Genomic DNA, 23813 nt, shown 5'->3' on the forward strand with positions numbered 1-23813 from the left:
ATGAGAGAGAGAGAGAGAGAGAGAGAGAGAGAGAGAGAGAGAGAGAGAGAGAGAGAGAGCTGTACCACCCGATAAACAACATCTCCCAAGGAAGTGATGAGTTAAATGGTGGAGAGTCGGAGACATGTGGACTCCATTGCTGGGGAATTCAAATGAGTCCAGAGTGAGGAAAGGCTGACAAAGCACAATTCTGTATTCTTTTGGGACCTGTAACGGTTTCCCATTAGCTCGGCAGGTTGTGCCAGGCCCTAAATGCCACCAGCTCCTGCCACAGACAGCCAAGAGCCCACACCAGGCTTGAGTATAGCAGAAGCCCCAGATAGCCTCAAACCTCCAGTTTGAGGACTGAGTAAGATTCTGTTGAAAAGAATGCCTCAAGGTTGAGAAATGCCATTCTCCCTTCCCTTCCCGACAGGACAAACTGCCATCTCTCCAATGTCCATCCCACCCCCCACACACAGGCTTTAAGCTCTTCAAGGAACTGCTCCTTCCTTACCTGCTACGAGACAATGATTCATTTTGGGGGAAATTAGTGTTACAGTTTTGGTTTTGGAAAATTGTGAGTCCAAGGCTTTGTACTGTAACAGTTCCCTTGGTTTCCTTTTGAATCTCAACGGTTTCAGGGCTCAGCCAAGGAGACCTCTGCTACTTGCCTTGACTCTGAGACCAAAGTCCAAAAGCAAAAGCCTAGTTATTTCAAGATTAGCATTTTCAGAATTCCAGGAAATATTTTTCTAACCTTTTTTTTTGCTGTTGCTATTAAAATAGTCAAAAACCACATGCAGATGTAGTCTGGGGAACATTTTACAGTGAAAAAGAAAAATTCCATGAAGCATTATGTACAGCAATAAAGATTTTATGATTTTCATTGATAGTTCCTTTTTTTTTCCTCCCTGGATCTTTCCATTTGGAGCTTCCCTGTGTGGTGGTAGAGGTTTGTGGCACTGTGTTTGGGTGCTAATGTGGTCAGTGAGCTCCTAATTCCTCTGCTGAGTTCATACTACAGACCTCAAAGTCTTCTGTTATCAGTGGCGCAGGAACCCAGGTTTGTTCCGCTTGCCTGCACTTTGTATTAAATACAGCTGACATTCTTAGGGTCAGCCCTGTTTCAGCTGCCTGGGGAGAATGTTAGCGATTTCTGTAAAACCGAAGAGAAAGCTGCCGTTGGACTTGCCACTGCATTTGGGTTTTTGTATTTGTGTGTAATCGGTGTAAGTGAGATGGCGAGTGAATGGAGTGTGCGTTTCCGGTAGTTTATGTGAACCGTGTGTTTCAGAGCCGGGGGTGGTGTACTTCGTGCTGGTTACCGCAGAGAACCACAGCGGAGTGAGCCGCCCCGTTTACAGAGCTGAGAGCCCACCCGGTAAGTCCGACCTGGAGGCCCTGCTTTGATGAGTAGACTGGGAGGGCCTCTCTCTCCTGGCTTCTTCACACCAATAAAAACTTAGAATTACTGGGCTGGTGAGATGGATCAGTGAGCAAAGGCGCTTGCCACCAAGCCAGATGACCTGAGTTCGATCCCTGGGGCGCACTCCATGGAAAGGAGAGAACCGATTTCTGTAAGTTGCCCTCTGAGACTCACATGTGCAGTGTGGAATGCACAGCCCCAATAAATAAACGTAATTTAAAAATTAAAATTAGACTGATTAAAAGATTTCCACATTGTAGGCTTGTACAGTAAGCCTAAAGAAGGAAAATTAGGAGAGAAGGATTTTTTTTTTTAGATTTTTAATTTTCCCCCCCATTTTGGGCATAACTTTGGTGCAGTTTATGAACATTTTGTCTGCTATTTTTCAGCACGGCCCAATTAGCCAAGTACAGACCCTACAACTAATTGTGTTGTCACAAAAACTTAGGTGTGGTGTTTCTCAAGGACCATTTGACTAGTCACTGAGGGTGTATTGAACTTCGGAGAATCCCGCAGACCTTGTTTCTAACTATCCAGTTGCATTTCCCTGATTTAGGAGGTGAATGGATCAAGATAGATGGTTTTCCCATCAAGGGTCCAGGACCATTTAATGAGACCGTCACAGGTACTATGCGCTCACCTGGCTCATGCCTTCGCCGGAGCCACGTCTCCCAAGAGGACTGTGGCTCTGTCACACGCATGTGCTCACAAACCTTCATCCATTCTCATTGCTAAACTAATGCACATTGGTGGTCAGACTGCAGCTGGTGTTGTGTGCGACTTCCTGCTCCTTCCCCTCCCCGATGGGCAACGTCTGTGTTTACTAGCAAATATGGTGGCTGAAATGGTAGAACTGTCCTGGTCAGGAATTTTATTCCTTTTATCTGTGAACAGCTAATGGAGAACCTTAAAAAGAATGGCTCTTGTTGGCCACTGTGTGTCTTCAAGTCTTGCACTTTTCTTGGAATGCTCTGGAATATTTTGTGATAGGCCAGATTCCTCCCATCTCTGCTCCATATTTGTCTATGCGTGTGTTGCCCTGTGGACATTGATGTTGTCTGGTCACATTGTTTTACTTATTTAGAGAAAAGTTGCTATTTCTTATGAGCTGTTACTTGAATATATCTAATTAATGGTAAAAAAGAATTCACAAGAATGCAGTTATTTCAGAACAACGGCAGTAGGGCAGAGAGCTATGCTTCGTTTTTGTGGAGCACGTGCTGAAGCACGTCGGCATGGAATGGGTTAGGGAGAGGTGAGTATAAGTTGCGGTTGGTGACCACAGTGAGGTTCTGATGCAGGTGGTTGCCAAAGGCTTTTATATTAGGAAAGAGGGTGAGGTGAGAGAATAAAGCAACAAAATAAAGGAAGGGATGTGGGAAGCAGCACACTCTTCCTCAGGGATGCTCCAGGTGGCAGTGGGGTGTTGTTGTAATGCAAATGTTTTGTGAGTGAGTAGAGTTGAGGCCAGAAAGCTGGAAAGGGAAACAAGGGGTTAGATATGGTTGGGAGTCATTCTAGAGAGTGAGAACAGCATTTCAGAGAGTGCATATACCAGGATTGGGAGAGGAAAGGGACCAAGGATCAAACTTGGCACACCCTGGCCGCATAGGAAGTCTCTGCATCTCCAGAGTGTATGTTTCCAGAGCTAAGTAGAGCCTGAAACCACTCATGCTTTTACCTCAACCTGTACACTTGTGACCGTTTAGAACTCTCAAGGTGGGTACAATGAGAGTTTTTGTTGTATTTACTTGTATTTTTGGCATTTGTAGTTTCCTAAAATTTTAATTTAATTTAATTTTTTATTCACTTTACAACCCATTCACTGCTCCTCCTAGTTACTCTCCCCCTCACAATCCTTCTCCCATTCTCCCTTCTTCTCTGAGCAGGTGAGACCCCCCCATCCCCCTCTGGCTAGCAAGGCTAGGTGCTTCCCATTGAGGCCAAACAAGGCAGCCCAGCTAGAAGAACATATCCCACATACAGGCAGCAGCTTTGGGGATAGGACCAACTCCAGTTGTTCGGGACTTACATGAAAACCAAGCTATACAAGCTATCTGGTACATATGTGTGGGGAGGCTTAGGCCCAGCCTGTGTATGTTCTTTGGTTGGTGGTTCAGATTCTGAGAGCCCCAAGGTTAGTTGACTCTATTGGTCTTCCTGTGGAGTTCCTATCCCCTTAGGGGCTGCTATCCTTCCTCCTATTCTTCCATAAAAGTTCCCAAGCTCCATCCACTGTTTGGCTGTGGGTGTCTGCATCTGTCTGAGTCAGCAGCTGGTTGGAGCCTCTCAGAGGACAGCCATGCTCCTGTCTACAAGCATAACAAAGCATCATTAATAGTATTAAGCATTAGTACTTGCCCAGGGGATGGGTCTCAAGTTGTCCGGTTATCAGTTGGCCATTCCCTCAGTCTCTGCTTCATCCCCTGTGCCTGCATTTCCTGTAGACAGAATAAATCTTGGGTTGAAAGTTTTGTGGGTGGATTGGTGCCTCTGTCGCTCCACTGGGGCTCCTGTCTGGCTACAGGAGGTAGCTTCTTCAGGTTCCATGTCCTTGGAGCAATAAGACTTTAACACAACTGTAATACATTTAAAAACCTGGAGCCCTGCCCTCTAATGGCAATGTGAATGTGACTGCTCTTCCCTGCCTCTCTTAGGTTAACCAGCTGCACCGTCTTTACCTCCTTCTCAAGGTGATAACGAGCTGATACAATACGCAGATGATTGTAATAAAGTAACACAAATTAGTCATCGTGGTACTAATAGTAGGATATTACATGTTAGGAGATGTTACTAGAACAAAAGGACTTGTGTATTTGCAAGAGCCAATTTGACGACTTAGAAAGCTATTAGGTGACTAATAATAGCATCATATTCACCCCAGATACACTGGATGAAGGCATCATTTATATCTTGGGCAGGATGGAGTCGGGTAATGTGAGGGACCACTACATTTTGCAGAACAATGTATACTTTCATTGTAAATTTCTTATTTCTGGAATTTTCCACTTAATTTTTTGGGGATACAGTATATTACAGGTAATTGAACCAGGGAAAGTTAAGCTTTAGATGGAGGGGGGCTACCACACACTTAAGACGAGGGCAACATAGGAAAGGATGTTAATTTTAGATGTATTTACTCCTGAAGACACATATGTAATTAGTCAGAAACACACATTTTACTGATAGCTATTCATGCTTTGTATTTGAATCTCATATTCGTATTTTAAATGTTCATTTTATACTCTTGATCTGCCATTAGATTTAGAACTAGGAATTTTCTTGCTTTTTCCACAGATAATCACTTTCTTTTGCCACCTTTAATGGGACTGTATGAGTGTGTTTGAAAGTGTCTGTGGGTACATGTCTGTATATGTGTGACATGGTCTCCCAGGGTTACAGATTAGGATTTGGGAATCAAAGAAATTCAAGTTCTAACTCACTGTTGGTTTAATGCATTGTGACTGTGTTCAGCTTCTTTCTGTAGGTGCTTTTGGATCTGTGATCACCAACACTCTCTTTTAGGATATATGATCTCTATTTGCCATACAGAATGAATAAAAGATACGAGAAGAGAAACTCCCAGCTGAACTTGCAGCATATGATGTAGTCCAGACCTCAAAACACCAAACTGAACAACCACCCATGGTTTCCAGAGAGCACAGTCTCAGAAAATGCTATATTTCATTATTGCTGAAAGAATGAGAATCTATAGGAAATTGTCTATGATTGATTGATATGATACCTCGCCCCTTTGCTTTTGGGTCTTGAAATAAAAAAGCCATTTCTTGTTCAGAACAATGAGTAAGTGGATAACAGTTTGGTCAAACAAAAGAAGCATTCTGAATGGTACCAGTCTTCATTCATAAGAAAACATTTGCCTTACAAAAATGACACAGAATCAGCACCAGCACCGGCATGAGGCCTCGCAGGGGCTTGTTGGTGCTTTGGCTGACTTGTCTGTGCCCCACCAGCACCCCGTTTAACATCAGGGGAGAATCTGTTCTTTATTCTGCTGAAAACAGGGATTTCAATTCAAATTGCAGAAAGTCTCCTTTGGCTGGCTCAGACCTATCATGTCTAAATATTCTTTTCCTAAAAATAGTGCCAAGGTTGTTAATCTATTCCTTTAGTACCTGGGTTTTGCAGACACAGGACCCAGAGGTCTCTAGCACGGTGAACCAGACGGATGAAGGCACATCAGCATGAAATATACACACTAGTGGGAAAGAAAGCCAGGAAGCAACTAAGCAACTGAGTCACATGTATCAGAGTAGTGTTGGCGAGGGCTGCCACCCACGGGGCAGGGAGGGCTTGTACAACAGAATGTGTTCCCAGTGGTTCCCGAGCGTCGAGGTCTAAGAGTAAAGTGTGGGCAGGCCTGAACCTTGGGAATTCTCTGTGTTTGCAGATGGCTTCCTCCCCTTCTGTCTTTACCCATCTCACATAGGACAGAGATGGCAAGTGTCTGTGGGTCTACTCTCCTTCCTTCTGCAAGGACACCAGTTGGGTTGGATGAGGATGGGCCCCGATATCTTTATTTAAACCTGATTACCTCTTTAGGGACCCTACGGCCCAATATGGCTAACTCTGACGTTCTGGGATTAAGATGTCACTATACGAATTTTGAAATAGTCACCAATTATTTGAAAAAAAAAGAACCAACTGTATAGTAATCTTGGATGAGCATATGGGGAGCCTGGTGATTAGACTGGACCACCAAGCTGCGATGGGGAAGTAACATGATGAGGGGGAGGAAGGGGAAGAACCTTCTAGAAAGTCTTAGAGGTTGGACAGGACATGAGTGACTCTGAGTCTAGTTGCTCACCCAAATATGAAAGGTTTGGACCCAGAAATGATATCCTGAGTAAAGATGCAACTCCTGGGTGGCAGCCTTGCTGCTTCTGACAGGGCAGAAGGTCTCCTCTGTTCTGCATGCAGAACCCACCCTCCTTGCTGGGATGTCTGCCTGTAGCCCCCGCCCTCTTTCTGATCCCAGGGAAGTCTTCTCATTTATTTCAGAATCCTTCACTGCTGTCTTAGCTTTCTAGGTGGCTGGCTCCAGAGTAGTGAGGCCACATTGAAGCAGGCCCCTGGGGCCAGGACTGCACCATGTTCCCACTTTGATAGTGACCAGCCTAGATGCAGCTGTGGGCCGGTTATTCTGTATTGCCAAAATTTCATCTTGGAAACCACGTTAGATCCTAGTTAATTTTTGTGCAGGATATGTTCCTATCTGTTTTAATGGTTTTCATGGATTCCTATAGACCTGTCCTCTGTCCCTTTCCCTCAAGCTATGGAACCGAATTGGATCCAGAACTGACACAAAGTCTGGGTTTTACATCATGCCTTCTTTGCACTGTATTTTAGTTGTGAAGGTTGTTCATGTTTTCAGTAGTTCAGTGACAGCTTCATCTAAGTTGGGTGAGCTGTAGATCATTCCTCTCTGGCCATTGCCACCAGCACTGTGGTTCAGACACTATAACCCTATGGTGATAGCCACTGCACTGCTTAAGCTGGAGCTCTGAACTCCTCTGTCTGTAGGCAGGATGTCTTGTTTCTTCTATCCATCACATCATGAGCTTGCTTCCTGACCTCGCCAGGATCCAGTTCTGCAGGCTTTCCCCCTTGGCAGAGTCCCGAGGCCACCCTTGGCTTGTTTCTTCTCTGCTTTAACCCGGACATGCACTCAGAACATCTCCCCCTCTCTGAACTGCCTTCCCTGGTTCCACCAGGACCACCCAGATGCATGGTGCTCTCTCTTTGGCCTCTCATAGCTGGGCTAGGGGATCTGTCTGTCTTTACACGGTCACCTTTCTCTCTTCCAAAAGGGCTGCCACAAAAGGTAGCCACTTTCTTCAGCTTCTTTCCTGGATTGTGCTATCTTCTGTCAGGTGCCTTCCTTCCTGCTCCTCTCGGGGTGAGTACCTCATCTTCCTTGGGTGACTTCCATCTCCCTTTCTCCTTGCTTTGGGGAAAAGTTGAGTCATTCCTTCTCTTGAAGGCTGACTTCATTAGCAGAGGATCTTCAAACCACAATGAGACCCCAGGGCAAATTTGGGGTTGGACTCCTTTTTGGAGCCTTCCCTCCAGCAGCCTCCCTGATGCCTGGCTCAAAGTGTTGACACACACGGTTGCACAAATAATTCAACACTGAAATAACTTTACCATGAAATCATGAAAACCCAGTTTAACCTCTTCTTGGTGTCTTACCTAGTTCGTTACTTTTTTGTAGTTAAGACAGAATGTCTGACATTGGGGATAAATTATAAAGAAATGGAGGTCTGTCTTGGAGGTCTGTCTGTCTTGGCTCATGGTTCTTGCCACGGGGGTGACTGCTCCTAGGCTAGGGCCAGGATGCTGGAAATCTGGAGAGGCTGAGCTGTGCTTGCTCATGCAGCCTTGAAGGAATGTTCTAGAAGGACCTCTGTAGTTTAATAAAAGCCAGCACTTGTTCAGAGGTCAACAAATGGGCCCATGTGCTGCTGCTCTCTGACCCTTGTGTCTATCAAGGGCTCTTCTTTCAAAGTCTGAAAGTGAAAAAAAAATAAGAGTTTGGGGCTGTCAGCTTGGAGTATAGTCTGCAGGATCACTGAAAAATTCAATGTTAGTCTGGAAAGAAACACCTCCTTCTTATCGAGCTATTCATAAATGGGATTTTACTACAAATGGGGTACCAGGTAACAGGCTGAAGGAGCCAAGCACCCAGTCAACAAGACCAGGCCTCTCCTTTTCAGAAAGCACACGCCCTGCTCTCCATTTGACCTTCAGATGAAGCAAATGCAGGAAGACTTCCATTAAAACCATCCTGGAGAAAACCACACTTTCGAGATAATGCTTTTCCCAAGAATATTTCACACTAGTCTTTCTTAGCTTCCATAGTCTATGATCCTGTCCCTCTGCTGTCCTGAGGGGTGCAGGAGCACCAGCTATTAGAGTCAGGAAAGGACTACTGCTCTCTTTGCTTTTGGTGGCCCCCGTGAACTGTCAGGAAGTGTGGCTGGAAACTAACATGCCATGAGATGGATCCATGGCAGCTGTGGAGTCTGACTCACCCATTAAGAGCATATGGAGCCTTCACAGCTGGATACCCCGAGAATCTGGATGATCCCCTCAGACGTGTTGGGGGAACTAGGTCAGCAACGGGAGCCAGTAGGCTGGACTTGGCACGGACGAGCGCTGAGCTCTTTTTACAAGTTGAGATGGTGATGTGGTCGTCAGGGTCACATGGATGTTAGCATCTGACATTAGTCTCTTAGATGCCACTGAAGGGCACAGGGACATCAGTATTTTCTACTCAATGGGAGCCCCAGGGAAGATCTGTGACTAATGGAAACTGAGACCTATCCACACAGGCAGCTGAAGAGCCTCTGGAGTCTCACAGTACTATCAAAGGTTTCTTCACTGATCTGTGCAGAGTCCTCTGTCAATGCACAGCAATTTGTGGGTGACTTGGCATCTTGCAGCACAGTAGAGCCTCAGTCCCACATGGTTAAATAGAACTGGTATTGATAGACCTACTGATGTTCAACTCTGGAGGGGTCAATAACAAAGCCACCTGCTGAGTGACAGAAGGCCATCCTGACTGCCTTTTGTGGGGTCACTCAAACTGTGACTCTTGAGACCTAAGTCTATAGGTATGACCAGAAACCAACAAAGGCATGAGGAAAACTGAACACATCTAATCCAATGGGAGTCCTCTCTCTGTGATCAGGCACTAAAACTCACTATTTTTAATCATAAAGCAAACACCAACATTTGGTGGAGTGGTCTACAAAATTCAAACGCAATGTTGAGAATTTTGAGATAAAACAGATTGTGCAGAAGTAGCAGCACTCCAGGCTTTAGGGAATGGAGATAAATCTCCTTGATGTTCTGTGAAAACCTTGAGGGAAAATTGTTTAAGTGAGCAAGTGCTGCACCCCGAGTGGCCCCGGGTAGTGCAAGCTATTTGACCTGCTTCTGATTGCCGGCTTACTGGATTTCAAGAGCCAGTTCTAGGCTGCAAATGCTGGCAGCTTGGCTCTGTCCTGTGGGATCACTTCTGTCTACAGTGTAGCTTTCTGTCCTCATGACGGGCAGGTGTCTGGTAGCTTCCTCATTTGAGGGCACCCTGGAAGCAGGAAAGCAGGATCTCAGACATACTCCACAGGCCGGGTGAGCTGGAACTGAAGGGCCCTCTGGGGGTGTTTGAAGTTAGTTTTATGTCCATCACGAAGGCACATTGGCTTTTGCGACCTATAATGTTCTACGTGGTGTTAGTGAGCCTGGAGGACATCAAGATTCTTTCCTATCTCTTTTATCCATCTCAAACTGCTTTGCCTTTTAGACCATCTCCTCCTTCACCTTCTGCAGAAGGTTTCCCGACTCCAGGCACTGCTCGTGAGGCACTATTCCAGTGTCTCTGCGGGGAGCAGGATGTCTGTGGGCTGTCTTTCTCTACTTTGGGTTCTGAGTGATTCCTTGGACAAGTGAGCCAATGGATCCGTTGGCATGGTGGACCAGGGACTTGGATCTTCATCCAGTGGTCCTTCCTTGGAGCACTGAGTACATCTCTAATGTGAAAGGGATAGGGCAGTGAGCTGGCCTCAGTGGGACAGATGTCACTGGCTTACTTCCTGATGGGGGCCAGAGCTTGGGGAGCTCAACCAACTATTTGTGTAAGGAGATAAGTGTGAATGCGACGGACAGAGACTCCCACTGAGCCAGATCCTTTACCCAAAGCACTCAGGAGCACCATGGTCCTCCCCAGAGTGGCTGCAGTGTTTATGCTAGTGTGGCTACAGGGATGCTCAGTGCAGCCCCCAGGAGCTTCTGAGTAAACACTGCAGCACAGTGAGCTAGGACTACAGGTCCAACAGCAGGGTTCTAATTCCTGCCCAGTGTCTGTTGCCGTCCAGCTCGGCAATGTTACCCCCACCTTTGCCTCTCAGTCTCTTTGTCTGTTATCGGTACTATTCCTGGTGAGTGATACCTGATAGATCCATTCCAAAATAAGGAAATTAAGGGTCCTTCTCTGTTATTATTAAGTAGATGATCTTATTTAAGTATTACTCCAAAAAGTCATTTATTGGAGCGGGCACCAGCATCCCAATGGAATGTGTAGACAATCATGGTGTTTGAGAGTACGACACTTAGTGATGTCATAGTCACCTCAGTGTATGTGAGTGTGCCATATAACATGCACATGATGGAATCACCTGACAGTGCATTTGCAGAGTGTGTTTCTGCAGTTAGCAACACACAGCTGTATTGTAATACTGTGTGTGTTGAAGGGTTTGGGGAATCTATTCAGAGATGGTTCAGGGGGTTGAATCTGAATTTGACCAGGAAGAATGGGTTTATGATGGATATAAACTTATGAGGCTGTTGTAGCCAAAGCTATCCCAGAGTTTGTTATAGCCTGGGCTAGCTTTTACTTCAGAAGTGCTGAGGTTACTGACATAAACTCTACCCGGCTGTTATGTACAGTCTCAGAGAAGAAGAAACTGAGATAGTCAGGAAGTGCTCTTGGAGTCCGCTGTAAGTAGTAAATTTGTTGTAGACCCTGAGTCTAGAGTCTGGGCTAGCCTAATCTAAAAACCTGTCACATTTAACTAGCATAGAATTATACCCAGGCAAAGCATCATGTGGAATTTTTGCCTTTTTTTTTCATGGTAAAAAGAAAAAATTGATTCCATACAACTTCAGAAATGTGCTGACTTACAAATCACGAGGAACAGCCCAGCCCTGCCTGGCTTCCTAGTCTACAGCCAGGCCGTGCTTTTGTTCTATGCCTGGCAGGGGGACCATGTGTAACTGTCCCAGGTCTTCTGTAGCCCACCAGCTCTGCTAACGTCTTACCTGGTTCTGTTGCACTAAAACTAATGGGGGAGGGGATGTGTCCCTCCAATTCTGAAATAAATACACGCTGCCCTGGTGGGTGTGAGCCTGATTGATTTTGTCAGTTATGACTTCCTGTTTTCAAGATAAAAGATCTACAGAATTTATTAGAAAAATTCATAGTGCTTTTGTGAGGCCACTGCACACAGCTTAGAGAAAATACTCACATAATTTAATTGCAGATGAATTTTAACCACACAGGAATGCTTTTGTGATGTGTGTATCTGCTTTAAGAGAGGCTCCCTGGATGATCTGCAAACGACAGTTGACAGTATGCAGAATCCAGATGTTAAAGAAAGGAAAGTTTCAAGGTGCTTGAAAAATCAAAGCCGCAGAAGGGAAGTGACTGTGTTTGAAGGGGTGGGCCCTTTCTCTATGTTGTGGCTTTTATCCACACTTCCATTGTCCTGGGAATAACCTCTAGCTAAGTCCTTCACTGCACTGTGGGGAGACTGCAGTTCCAGCTTGTGTAGAGTCAGCTGGGCAGGGCATAGTGTGCCCACTCTGTAAGGACTGTGCTTAGACCCAAACTTGTTTCACAGGCATGAGCAGAAGAGACTGGATGGCTAGTGGGTGGTGTGGGAGGGGAGTTTAAACAGAGAGCCCTGGGGGGGCAGAATAGTTGGGTCCCCACCCCTGGCTGACACTAAATGACTTCATGGTTTTATCTGCTTTGTCTCCAAATGTGGATAGCTTTCTCCCTCACCCCAGGGCCACTCTGTATTGGATTATCAGCTGTTCTGTGGTCCTGGCCCCATTCCAGGACCCCAGTAGGAAGGTTCACAAGTGCTGGTGGCAGGAGCCACACTGTGTATTGGGACAGCTGCTGTCTCTGCCATGGGGTTGTGTGGTTAATGCTCAATGAGATTATTGTGCATGGGAGTTCCAGGATGCACACCCCAGCCAGCAAACTTGTGTGGTCTTGATGAAGCTCCTTGTCCTGAGAACCTCATTCTTTCCTCTTGTTGACCCCATCAGTACAGATTTCCATGAGTCTTTAGTATCCCTGCTCAGCATTGCGCTAGTGAGTGCAGAGGTTGCCAAATGAGAATCTGTCCCGGGAGGAAACCTGCAGCTATCCTCAAGAATAGAATAGTCGAGGGGACACCAGGTCTCCTTTCAGATGCTTGACTGGCAGGACTCTGATGGAAAACAAGTGCAGGCTGAGCATATTGGTCCTATGTAGCAACAAGTGCCTCTGGACTCACAGAAGAACCAGGCATTGCCTTTTGCTGGGTTATTCTGTTGGGTTACAAAGGGTTTAAACTTTTGCATATTGGGGAAAACTTTTGTTATGACTTATATACTGTTCTCAGACGGCTTTAAGGAAGAATGTCCAGTGGCTCATTAAGCAACTCCAGGAACGCCCCAAAAGGGTGGTCCTTTACTTAGATGTACAGCATTGGAGACAGTCATTTCAAAGTTAACTATCTCATTGCATTTGTTCTCAGATTTCATCTGAGACTGAAATTTCTAGTCTAACAGAATTAGTCAGAATTGGTGCTGAGCCTAATATGGATGACAAAGAAGGGATGCTTGGGAGTAACTGCCTTATACAGAGAAATGCTCTTTTGCTTAGCAGCATCCTCAAACGAGGGCTAGAAGGTGGTCCATTGTTAGAAATGTGCAAACATGGTAGCCACATGATCCATAAACCCTTGTTCCTCGATGTATCAGCTCTTACTAAAAATAGATAGGTAGAGAGATAGATAGGCTCTAAATATTACCCAGTGTCCCTAAGACATACTACTTTGAGAAAGTTAACAATGGAAACATTTCAAGTCAGTTCAGGATTTTTGCAAACTGGTTAATTTGTCAGTAAAAACCATCAGAGTCCCTGAGGATAGTGGCCACAGTGGGGCATAACCAAGATTTGTGGGGGGTGGGCAAGATTTACATAAGGGTGGGAAGAGAGACTCCAGATCAAAACTGGTTAGTCTTTAGCTCATTACAAGGAAGGAAAGTTATCCTTTCAACATGACAGAGGAAATGCCTTCTGGAGGCCAGTTATAAATAACACCTAATGACTCTGTTGTATTTTAATATCTATCTCTAGCCCTCACCACAAGTATACAGTCTGTCTAGCCTATCAGGAGTGAAAGGAAGTAGATGAAAAAGGATCTTATAAAGCTTCCAGATCTGTGGCTGACACACATGGAATGTTTTCATTTTAAGTTCAGAGAATTGGCATAAAATGGAAGCCCATGTGGATGGAGTCCACCCTGGAAGTTAACAGGTTACCCCTCAAAAATTAGTGTTTTAAGTCCAGCGATTAACCGATGAGGCTCAGTGTTGCAGAGATTTCACATACATGACGTAAGCTCCATCCTTTAATCATGTCTATATTGTGTCCTTCTTAAGAAAAGGAAGTGCCCAACAAGCCCTTGCGTATGCGTGTCCGAGCCTCAGACGACAGGCTGTCCGTTGCATGGAAGGCACCACGCCTGTCTGGAGCCAAGAGCCCACGAAGATCTCGGGGTTTTCTTCTGGGCTACGGGGAAAGTGGCCGGAAGATGAATTATGTCCCACTGACCAGAGATGAGAGATCACATGAAATTAAAAAGCTCGGTGAGTTTGAAATGCTCTTCCATGCAATGTGTTCATTGCTTTTATATTTAGAACATCATTCAAGGAAGAATGTCGTCTAAACAAGACGTGCTTCTCTCAGCTATGATGGTTATTCGAGGCAATGCTCTATGTTAGCCCCCTCCTTGTGAACAAGCCAACTTCTGGAAGGAAGGGGCTATTCTGGCTCTCAGTTTTGGTGATGGAGCCCCACAGCGGGGAAGGCCCAGAGGCAGGTATGCTGTGGAGGCTGGAGTATGCTCCTGGAATGTCCTAAAGACCGGTAGAATAAGAAGCAGAGTGAACAGGAAGTAAGGCCCAGCTACGGAACTCCCAAGGCTTGCCTCTGGTGACACACTTCCTCCAGCAAGCCTTATCTTGTAAATGTCCCACCACATTCCACAGTGCCACCAGCTTGGGGCCAAGAGATCAAACTCATAAGCCTAGGGGCACAGTTCTTACTGAGACCACAACACCACTTTGTCCCATCCTGTCTTGGCCTCAGTCACATTAACCTTTATTCAGTGGCAGGACCACACTGTCTTATACGCTGTTTCTATACACAGAGTCCTTGAGCCACTTAATCCAGATGTGAGGTGTGGTGGGGAGGGAAAATATTTTCCCCTTTATGGTTCTGTTTTCATAGCAAAGGTAGCATTAGCTATGGAATGTTCGTGGGCATATTTGCTGGGGCCAGGAGATACTGTGTGGTCCACCTTAATAGGCCTTTATTGACAAGTTAGACAGGGACACAGGTCATGGTCCGAGGCTATGCTACTCTCCAACTGCTAATGTCCACTCTTGCCCTTGCCCCTGCCCCACTATCTACCTAATGAATTGGATGTAGAGCTGGGCCCCTTTATGTACTATTTTAGGGGAAGCCAGGCTACAGAGACTCAAGGGTCCAGGGTACATGCTCTGACACCTGCTCTTTTACCAATGATAGGTATTTTGGTCCTTATGGTTCATGCTTCCTTTGTTTCCTAATGGGTCAAGTCTCAACCAAGGGAGAGGTAATGGCTTATTGGGACTACTCAGAAGATTCTGGTAAAACATCTGGTCTCTTTACGCAAGTGTAGTTGGCTGCCTCTCATGTCATTGCAAACCTGATGGTGTAGACAGTGGAGGTAGAGGCTCATATCACTCAGGGGCGTAAAGGCCAGAAGTGGAAATTGGCATTGTTGGGGTCAGAAGCTAGGGTGGGAAGGAGCCAGGAGGCACCCACAGGCCTGTGGTGTGTGGGAAGGAAGTGCTGTACCTCTTATGTGGCATCTCTGTCATAAAAGGTAAGTTCTCTAAGATAGGTGAGGGGTGTGCAGATGGAGGGACGTGGGAGTGGGGTCAGAGCAAGTAGGAGGGGGACTCACAGCCAGGCCATGAGGCACCATGATTGAGCTCAGGGAACAGCCCTGGGTGGGAGCAGCTTCAGAGAGACAGAGTTCTGGGAAGAAAGCCTAGTGGCCTGCATTGCTGGTTTGCTGTGAGGATTCACTAGCTAAGGGTGTAAGTATACATTCTTGTGGTGTCTAGGCAGACAGTCCTATAGTCCCCAGGACCCCCCGTCCTGGCTCCCAGGACCATGCTGCAATGTGAGCAGCTCATATTTGAACTGGTGAAGATCCTGGGACAGATGGCTGTATTCCCCCTTCTGAGGAATCTCAGACATCTCTGTGTGATTGGATGCTGTGTTCAGCCACCTGCTGGACACTCCAGTGTTACAGTATCTATCAAGCTTCTTGATTGGATGTTCCCTACATGAGACAACTGTGTGGTGTTCTTTGTATCTACATGGGCCTCACAAGGAGGTACAAGCCCCTCCGAGCCAGGCAAAGCCCATAAGCCATCAAAGTCCAGAATCCAGCAAGAAGACACCAAACACCTCTCTTCTCCAATGCCACAAGAAATGTGGCAAGAGCCAAGAAGTGACAGGAGAATCTATGCTGGGTGGCATCGTGAAGAGCAGTTGTGGGAAAGCGACCTGGTGATGTGGAACCACAGAGTAATCCAGTCACTCCAGCCCTCCATTCCTGAGCAGCCCCTTTGCCGCTGGATGGTGCAGCTCTTTAATGATAGGGATCAGACCCTACCCAGCTATCCAGCCAATGACGAAAGACTCTCCTTGCATGTGCGATACAGTGGACGAGAGTTTCACTCACGGGTCTCATTCGCAGCAAGCACTAGAACATAATTTGGCATTACTCTGACCCACGTGACTGGGCTCACAAGTTTTTCATCTCTCCAGTAGTACACCTCTGCTCACCTGAAGATGACATGATCTTGCTCTCTTGCTGCCTAAACTTCATCGAATTTGGATCTAAGATATACGTGAGCTCTAGGTCTGGTATAATCTCACAGGGAAGCCCCCTTGCAGGCTTCTTCTACAATATGTTATCTTTTGAATTTCATCAACAGATTTGGGCTTCCTGTGGTGGGTTCCTGTGAAGAGAAACTCTAAACAGAAGGACATGGTATGGGATGAGAGGGTCTGCTGTGTCCTGGAAGCCTGTCTTTGTGATTTATTCTGCATAGGACCGTAACGCTGTTTACCTCAGAGATGCCACTGGTCATGAGGTATCTCGGAAGTGGACGCACACACTGAGGAATTGGATTAAAATCCCATCACCAGGGAATCTGCCCCGAGGCAGTCATTAAACACATTTTATTGGTGGTCTTCTGACTCAGTGAAATCCCCAAGACAGGCAGCAATGTTGAAGTGGAGGGGCCTCAGGACTACAAGAGAAGAGGATAAGATCAGACTTAGAAGACAGGGAAGTCTGAAGACCTTCTGGAAGTTGCCAGAAGGGAAGTGAAGAAATTCTGTTGCATATACTCAAGGCTGGGAAGCGAGCCAGCCAGGGTTTGCGAGGATGGGGTGGATGGGGTATCCTGGGTTCACTGGGTAGTGATTCTGGTGTCAGTTTGGAGATTGTGGTTCTACCCAGTATCCAATAACCAAGGCACAGAGAGAAGTGTGTGCCTACTGTTGAATAAATTGGATGTATCTCTGTGATGTCCGCATAGGGTCTGCTCCTTCCCCATCTGAAGTTATTTAAAGCCGTGGCCTTGAAGTCATGTAGAACTGGCTGCAAGACCAAATTACTCTATGACTTGGGAATTCACCTCACCCCTCTGAACCTGTCCTTGCCCATGAAACAAGAACAGTGATAGGGGCCTCTCTGCAGGGCATAGTGACTAGACAAAGGCTTGCCTGTGAAATGGCTGGGGAAGGGGGAGAGAAAGCTGTAGGGCACATAGGCTACGGAGGAACAAGGACACTGTCCCATGTCCTGCTTTTTGGTCCACAGCCTCTGAGTCGGTGTATGTGGTCTCCCTGCAGTCCACGAACTCCCAGGGGCAGAGTCAGCCCGTCTATAGGGCTGCCCTCACAAAGCGCAAGCATGCAGGTACGTTTCCAAGGAGGATGCACTTGGTGAAACCATGGTCTGGTGTGAATGCTGTTTCCCACGTGATGCTGGCTGTGATGGGATGGGGGGCCTGGTGAGTTTCAAGGGGAGTGAAGGGAACTACAGTTGTAGGTACGCATGTTTCTTTCCTGGGTAGAGACGGGAGAATTCTTTTGATAAGGCCTGTTTCACTGTGGATTGTGGACAGCTTTATGGTACAGTTGCTAGAGGGAGCAAGGCATCATTCCATGGAAAGACAGTCTGGTCCATCTGTTAAATGTCCCTAGGGAGGCACTGCACAAAGCAGGAGGAAGAACAGGTGTGCTGGGGCAGCATGGAGGCACACACATTTCAGCTCACTTTATGCAGATGTGATAGTATCCAGAAAAGCAGGAAAATATGTAATTGTGGTTCACTCGTAGCCCAATCACTGTGCACTTATTGAAGTGTGTGTGTGTGTGTGTGTGTGTGTGTGTGTTTTACCTCCATTAATGGGTGGGTTTTTTTTTTCATCACTCATAATATTTACAAATTACACATACCATTTTGTGCATGAACCTCCATGAGTTCTAATTCCTTTCTGTTGCTGTGATAAACCACAGCTAAAAGCAGTTAGGATAGGAAAGGGTTTATGTCATCTTTACACTTCAGTCAGTCATTCATGGAGGGAAGTCCAGGAACGAAAGCAGAAGGCACGGAGGAACACCGCTCCTGCTTCACCCTCTGGCTCCTGCTCAGCTGATTCCTTATGCAGCCTAGGCCCACCCTCTGGCTCCTGCTCAGCTGATTCCTTATGCAGCCTAGGCCCACCTCCCCAGGGCCAATCTCCACCCACAGTGTGCTGGCTCTGGGCTGGGCCCTACCGCGTCAAGAAACAATCAAGATAATCTCTTACTGACATGGCCACAGGCCAGTCTGAAGGGGCAGTTCTCCAGTTGAGGCTCTCTCTTCCAGGTGATGCTGGGTTGTGTCAGGTTGACATAAAAATTAAGCAGACCCGAGGAGACCCTATCACAACCCTTTAGTGCAGTCATGATGTAGAGTGGGGCCTACTATGCCTTTCCACATTGCATAGAGACGTCTATCAGTCTCTATGCAATGTGACGTGTATCAGTCACCGATGGTCCCACCAGAGAGAAGGACGGCTTCCCCAACAGTCCACTCCAGTGTCTCCCACTTAGATAAACTCTGAGTTCTTTTGACCCATACAAAAACCAAAATACCAAAAAACCCAAAACAACACAACAAAGAAACATACAAGCGAAGTTGAGGACACTTTGTAAATCTTAATTAGTTAGAGACCAAAATAAGATGGTAAAGTTTGTGACTGTATTTTTGGATGACGATAATAAATCTCAGTAAGACACTAGCAAACTCAACTCTATCTTCTATCTGAATATAGCATTTAACCTGCCTTTCAACCACATACTCTAAAATAGGAAGAACATTTGCTCCCATGAGATTCATAACCATTGTTTAAGGCAGAATTTTCATTTGACATCATGATCTCTAGTGAATAACAATGTAAAATTTATTCCCTCAAACATATGCCCTGATGAAAACTTTATTACTTCTGAGAAATTTACAGTGTGTAATGAGCAAGCACTGAGCTTCTGGTAGTGTTTTCTACCAAGGCATGACAGCCCCTTTACACCCTTCTGCATGCTGATTGGCTCAGGCAGCTTTTAAAGTGAACTCCTTGCTTCTCAGGCTATGGTTAGGGAAAGCAAGAATGGAGATTCCCCTCTTTATGCAGACAAAATAATCACTTAGTGTTCTATTCATCTCATCTTACCTACATTAAGCATGAACAACTAAAAGTTGGGCAGGGCATGGCTGGAGGAAGTCAGTGCAGAGCCTGTGGTAAAAGAGACCCCTTTTGTGCATCCACTGTCATTGCAGAAGAGGATGAACTGGACGTGCCTGAAGACATTAGTGTCCGGGTCATGTCATCTCAGTCCGTGCTCGTGGCCTGGGTGGATCCTCTTGTGGAAAAACAGAAGAGAGTTGTTGCATCAAGGTACACAAGTACGCTTATTTCTTATCTTTGGGTAGGAGACGCACGGGTTCTCTGGACTTGAATTCAGTGGGGTTTTTTTCTTTTTAATTTTGTGAAGACTCATTTATTTTACTTCTTGTGCATGAATGCTTTTGCTTGCATGTGTATATGTGTCCTATGTGCATGGATGGTGCCCACAGAGGAAGAAGAGGACATAAGATCTTCTGGAACTGTAATTACAAATGGCTGTGAGCCACCATGTGAGTGTTGGGAACCAAACCTGAGTCCTATGGAAGAGCCCAGTGTTCTTAGCCATGGACCCATCTTTCTAGCCTGATTTTATTTTCTTTCTTATGTGGGTGCTGACCCCTCTTTTCCTGTTGAATGTCCAGTATTTGGTGGCAACTTATTTCCTGCAAATCAAATAGGGCCAGGAGGCTAATTCACAGGACAGTACTTCATATTTCATCTGTTCCATTTTTATTTTGTGTGTGTAAATTCCCTGATTATTTTCCCCCTGCCTCAGTTATGCACTTTCCCTCTGTGAAGAGTGCACTGTGGGAGGAGTCTTCTTGAAGAGTCAAGGCAGGATAGACTTTTATGTTGAGAGGCAGATGTTTATCTAATATCACATGTGTGCTTCTCAGTAGACATTAGCTGGTCTCTGAAGTATGTCAGCTTCTCTTTGGTTGTGTATAATAAAGAGCACCTTCTTTTCCTTTAGCTCATGATGTTGTCCTGTTCTGTTTTTTTTTTATACCATTTGTAGTAAGAACAGACAAAAAAATTAACCAGTCTTATCATGTTAGAATAATCTTTTATGTGAGTTTTATGGTTTTCTACATTGTATAAAGACTGGTGAATATAAATTTAAAATGGTTTTTGTGTGTGTGTGTGTTCAAAGACTTGATAATTTATACAACGAAGAAAAAGCCAAAGGTTGGTGGCCTGGTTATTATGAATTAAGTTTCAAACTTAGCTACAGCAGGAAGCAGAGCATACTGGGAAGTAAAAGAAATATAGTGCTCAGATTGTAAAAGTGTATCAAGTGCGATCTTTAATAGGTACAGGGCAGGCTTTCTGTTTGCTGGTAGAATGTCACACGTTTTTACCTAAGGGCTCAGAAGAGGTGTCTCTCATCCACATACCCTCCCCCAACAGGAAGTGGTCCTGATTGCCTCTGGGCTTTGGCTTCCAATATCTTAGGAGAAACGAGAGGAAGCTAGACTCTCCTCAGAAGAACTGCTTTGTTCATAGTTGTGCCATATCTTCAACTGATGTCTTCTCCTGATTTACTACATATAATGAATAACATATGTGTGCATGTGCGTGTGTGTACACATGTACATGTGCACACAGAAGCCAGGGGTCAACATTAAATGTTGTTCCTCAGGCATCCTCTGTCTTATTTTATTTATGGTCTCGAGAGCATCTCTTGCTGGCCTGAAACTTGCCAAGCAGGCTGGGCTGGCTGGCTGGCAGGCCTCAGGAATCCCTGTCTCTCCTCTTGAGACCTAGCATTACAAACATATACCACCATGCCGATTTTTAACATCTTTTTAATGAATCAGAAGAGTCTTATTCATATACTGATCTTATACTTCATCTTGCAAGTACTGTGTAACTAAACTCCCTTGAAATCCCCAATAGAACATTTTTAATGCCTCAAACACTTTTTACTGGGAAGAAGCCATGAGGAAAAGCTGTATTAACAGGGGTCCAGTCTTCAGGGTTTGCTGCTCCTCAAATGTCATGCTGTCCAGGGTCTTAAAGAGTCTATACTTTGGTATTTCTCTCCCAGTGGATCATACTGGAGTCTTCTCTCAGCCACTCTGTCCTGCTCCATTTCTGTCCTCTCTAGAGGATGTTCTATTTCATGGCAGTAAGTCTACACAAGGCCACCTGTTTCCTGTTCTCCTGAGTCTGTAGAACAGGTCCAGCTAAGCAGGAAATGAGGATTTTGGCTTTGTGTGCATGTGTATGAGAGACAGGCAGAGAGAGAACCAGTTCTCATCACATTCTTCAGCTGGTCTGCACACACACATCACTGAGAAATTAGGTGTTTGTAAATTCTGACCACCCCTCCTTTACCTTTCTGTTTGTCATCTCTGGTCTTTGGAACACTGGGGCATTTTTAGTCTTGGACAGAAACACACTCTATTTCTTGGCCCGTTTTTTACACACACTTGCCAGGACCCTGGCTTCAGATTCTTAGAGTCAATGACATCGTTGAAAGTTTAGATTTTTCTCCTCAAATCTCCCTGCTTGCTTTTAAGAATGACCACTTACAGGGAAAGATGATCAGCGATGACTCTGGAAGTCAACTGCGAAGACTCAGGCCCTCCAGATGACTGTCATGTTGCGTTCTCTCCTAGACAGTACACTGTGCGTTACCGAGAGAAGGGGGAGTCGGCCAGGTGGGATTACAAGCAAGTCTCTAACAGGCGTGTCCTGGTGGACAGCCTGATCCCAGACACCGTGTATGAATTCGCAGTCCGGATTTCACAAGGGGAACGAGATGGCAAGTGGAGTGCATCCATCTTCCAGAGAACGCCGGAATCGGGTTTGTGTCTGAAATGGCCTTGGGGTTTCAACTGAGGGTCACGCCTAAACTGACAGGTCAAGCAGTAAAATCTCACTATCTATAAGTCTTAGTAGTGCCCGGCAGTAGTGGTGCATGCCTTTAATCCCAGCACTTGGAGGCAGAGGCAGGTGGATTTCTGAGTTCAAGGCCAGCCTAGTCTACAGATTAAGTTCCAGGACAGCCAGTGCTACACAGAGAAACCCTGCCTCGAAAAACCAAATAATAACAACAACAATAATAATAGTCTCAGTCTTAGTAGTAGTGGAGTTTGTATGTATAGGTAGATGTAGAGTTTGGGTTTAGAAGTATTAAGTTGGTGGGGTGGGGGGAGGATGGTTAAGGAGCAGTTTTGCTTGGTTCATGCTTTATACTCTGACATTTGTTTTCCTACCAAAATGGTCTTCTGACATACCAAACCCTTCAAGTTCCAGGCTGTAGCATACATATGTTGCTACTATGGCCACAGATGTCCCTGGGTGGCTTAGTTTTTGTTGTATAATCTTCCCGAGAAGACCTCTTCTGTAGCCAAGGCTGTCATTCAGTAACAGCTAGAACCACACCTTTGTAAGTTGCACTAGGTTGGATATGGCGGCGGATGGCTTTTATCTCAGCCTTTGGAACACAGAAGCAGGTGGATCTATGAGAGTCCAAGGCTAGCCTGGTTTACATATTGCCTTCTAGGCCAGCCAGGGCAATAGAGTGAGGCCCTATTAACAAAACAATAATAAAAGTTGTACTAAAGGATGTTGCAGATTTTGAACTTCTAATAGCACAATATTTATCTGGAAGAAAAAATTGGAATTCCTAAAAGCCTATTTCTAGATGTTTCTAAACTCGCTGCAGGGGCTGGTGCGAGCCACAAAAGTCACCTTACAAAAAGCTAGTGTAGAACCACCTCTTGTGTGTCACCAACACAAACACACCATCTCTTCAGTAGACAGTGTATGAGGGGCCTGTCGGAGGTCATGTGTGTCACCAACACAAACACACCATCTCTTCAGTAGACAGTGTCTGAGGGGCCTGTCAGAGGTCATGTGTGTCATCAACACAAACACACCATCTCTTCAGTAGACAGTGTCTGNGAGGTCATGTGTGTCATCAACACAAACACACCATCTCTTCAGTAGACAGTGTCTGTGGGGCCTGTCAGAGGTCATGTGTGTCACCAACACAAACACACCATCTCTTCAGTAGACAGTGTCTGCGGGGCCTGTCAGAGGTCATGAGAGCCTTTTGAAATGCTGATTCCCTGTCATCTTGTAGCTCCCACCACTGCACCTGAGAACCTGAGAGTCTGGCCAGTCAGTGGCAAGCCAACAGTTGTCACCGTATCCTGGGACACATTGCCAGAGTCTGAGGGGAAAGTGAAAGGTGGGTGTCTAATCCTTACCCTCTGAGTGGCCTTTCTGAGAAATGCTACTTTGGTGACTCTGATTGAAAAGCAGACTAAAGGCATGCATAGTGAATCAAACAAGATGCTAATGAGGTGCTAACCAGGTGACACGAAGGTGGACATTATCTGAGAGCGAGGCAGTCACCTGCCAGTTATTCTTGCCATCCCCCTGTAGGCACTATTGTCAGGCACGCTGGAGTTATTTTTAACTGCACCGTGTGCTATTATAACTTTTATACCCCGTGCTAATTCTGGAGCTATTCTGCCTGTGAGATCCTGAAAAGAGAAGTCGGCAGGGGTCTGTCGGGACCATAAAGATCTTTAATGAGACTGTAAATGCTTTTAATGGGACAAAAAAACCTTACGTCATGATTCCAGAACACGGATTTGTTCCCTAAAGTTCAGCCTGTATTGATTCATTTGAGCCAAGGAAAGGATAAAAAATAGAAAAGAAAAAGGATTTCTGGAACTTTAAAAGAATAAAAATAGAAAGAGATATGTACAGGTTGAAAGTCTGTTGGGGCTGCTAAATAAACACTTAATCTTTTCATTTCAACAGTTTCAGGAATCCAGACATT

At 45.6% G+C, this 23813-nt stretch overlaps 1 protein-coding gene across 5 annotated transcripts in view; it reads left to right on the forward strand.

Annotated features, from left to right (window-relative positions):
• Fndc1 (fibronectin type III domain containing 1) overlaps positions 1-23813 on the forward strand; it is an 88479-nt gene that overhangs the window by 24322 nt on the left and 40344 nt on the right. For 3 of the 5 annotated variants that reach the window (XM_029471660.1, XM_029471661.1, XM_021149094.2), the window contains 5 exons: positions 13652-13858; positions 17161-17259; positions 19162-19279; positions 21634-21821; positions 23106-23213. In XM_029471660.1, the coding sequence (XP_029327520.1) occupies positions 13652-13858; positions 17161-17259; positions 19162-19279; positions 21634-21821; positions 23106-23213 (720 nt within the window). Of the gene's footprint in view, positions 1-1276; positions 1364-1964; positions 2034-13651; positions 13859-17160; positions 17260-19161; positions 19280-21633; positions 21822-23105; positions 23214-23813 lie in introns of all 5 variants that reach the window. The other 2 variants (XM_029471659.1, XM_029471658.1) reach the window with 1 other exon arrangement.

This window comes from Mus caroli, chromosome 17 (genome assembly GCF_900094665.2).
Source record: "Mus caroli chromosome 17, CAROLI_EIJ_v1.1, whole genome shotgun sequence".
NCBI lineage: Eukaryota > Metazoa > Chordata > Mammalia > Rodentia > Muridae > Mus > Mus caroli.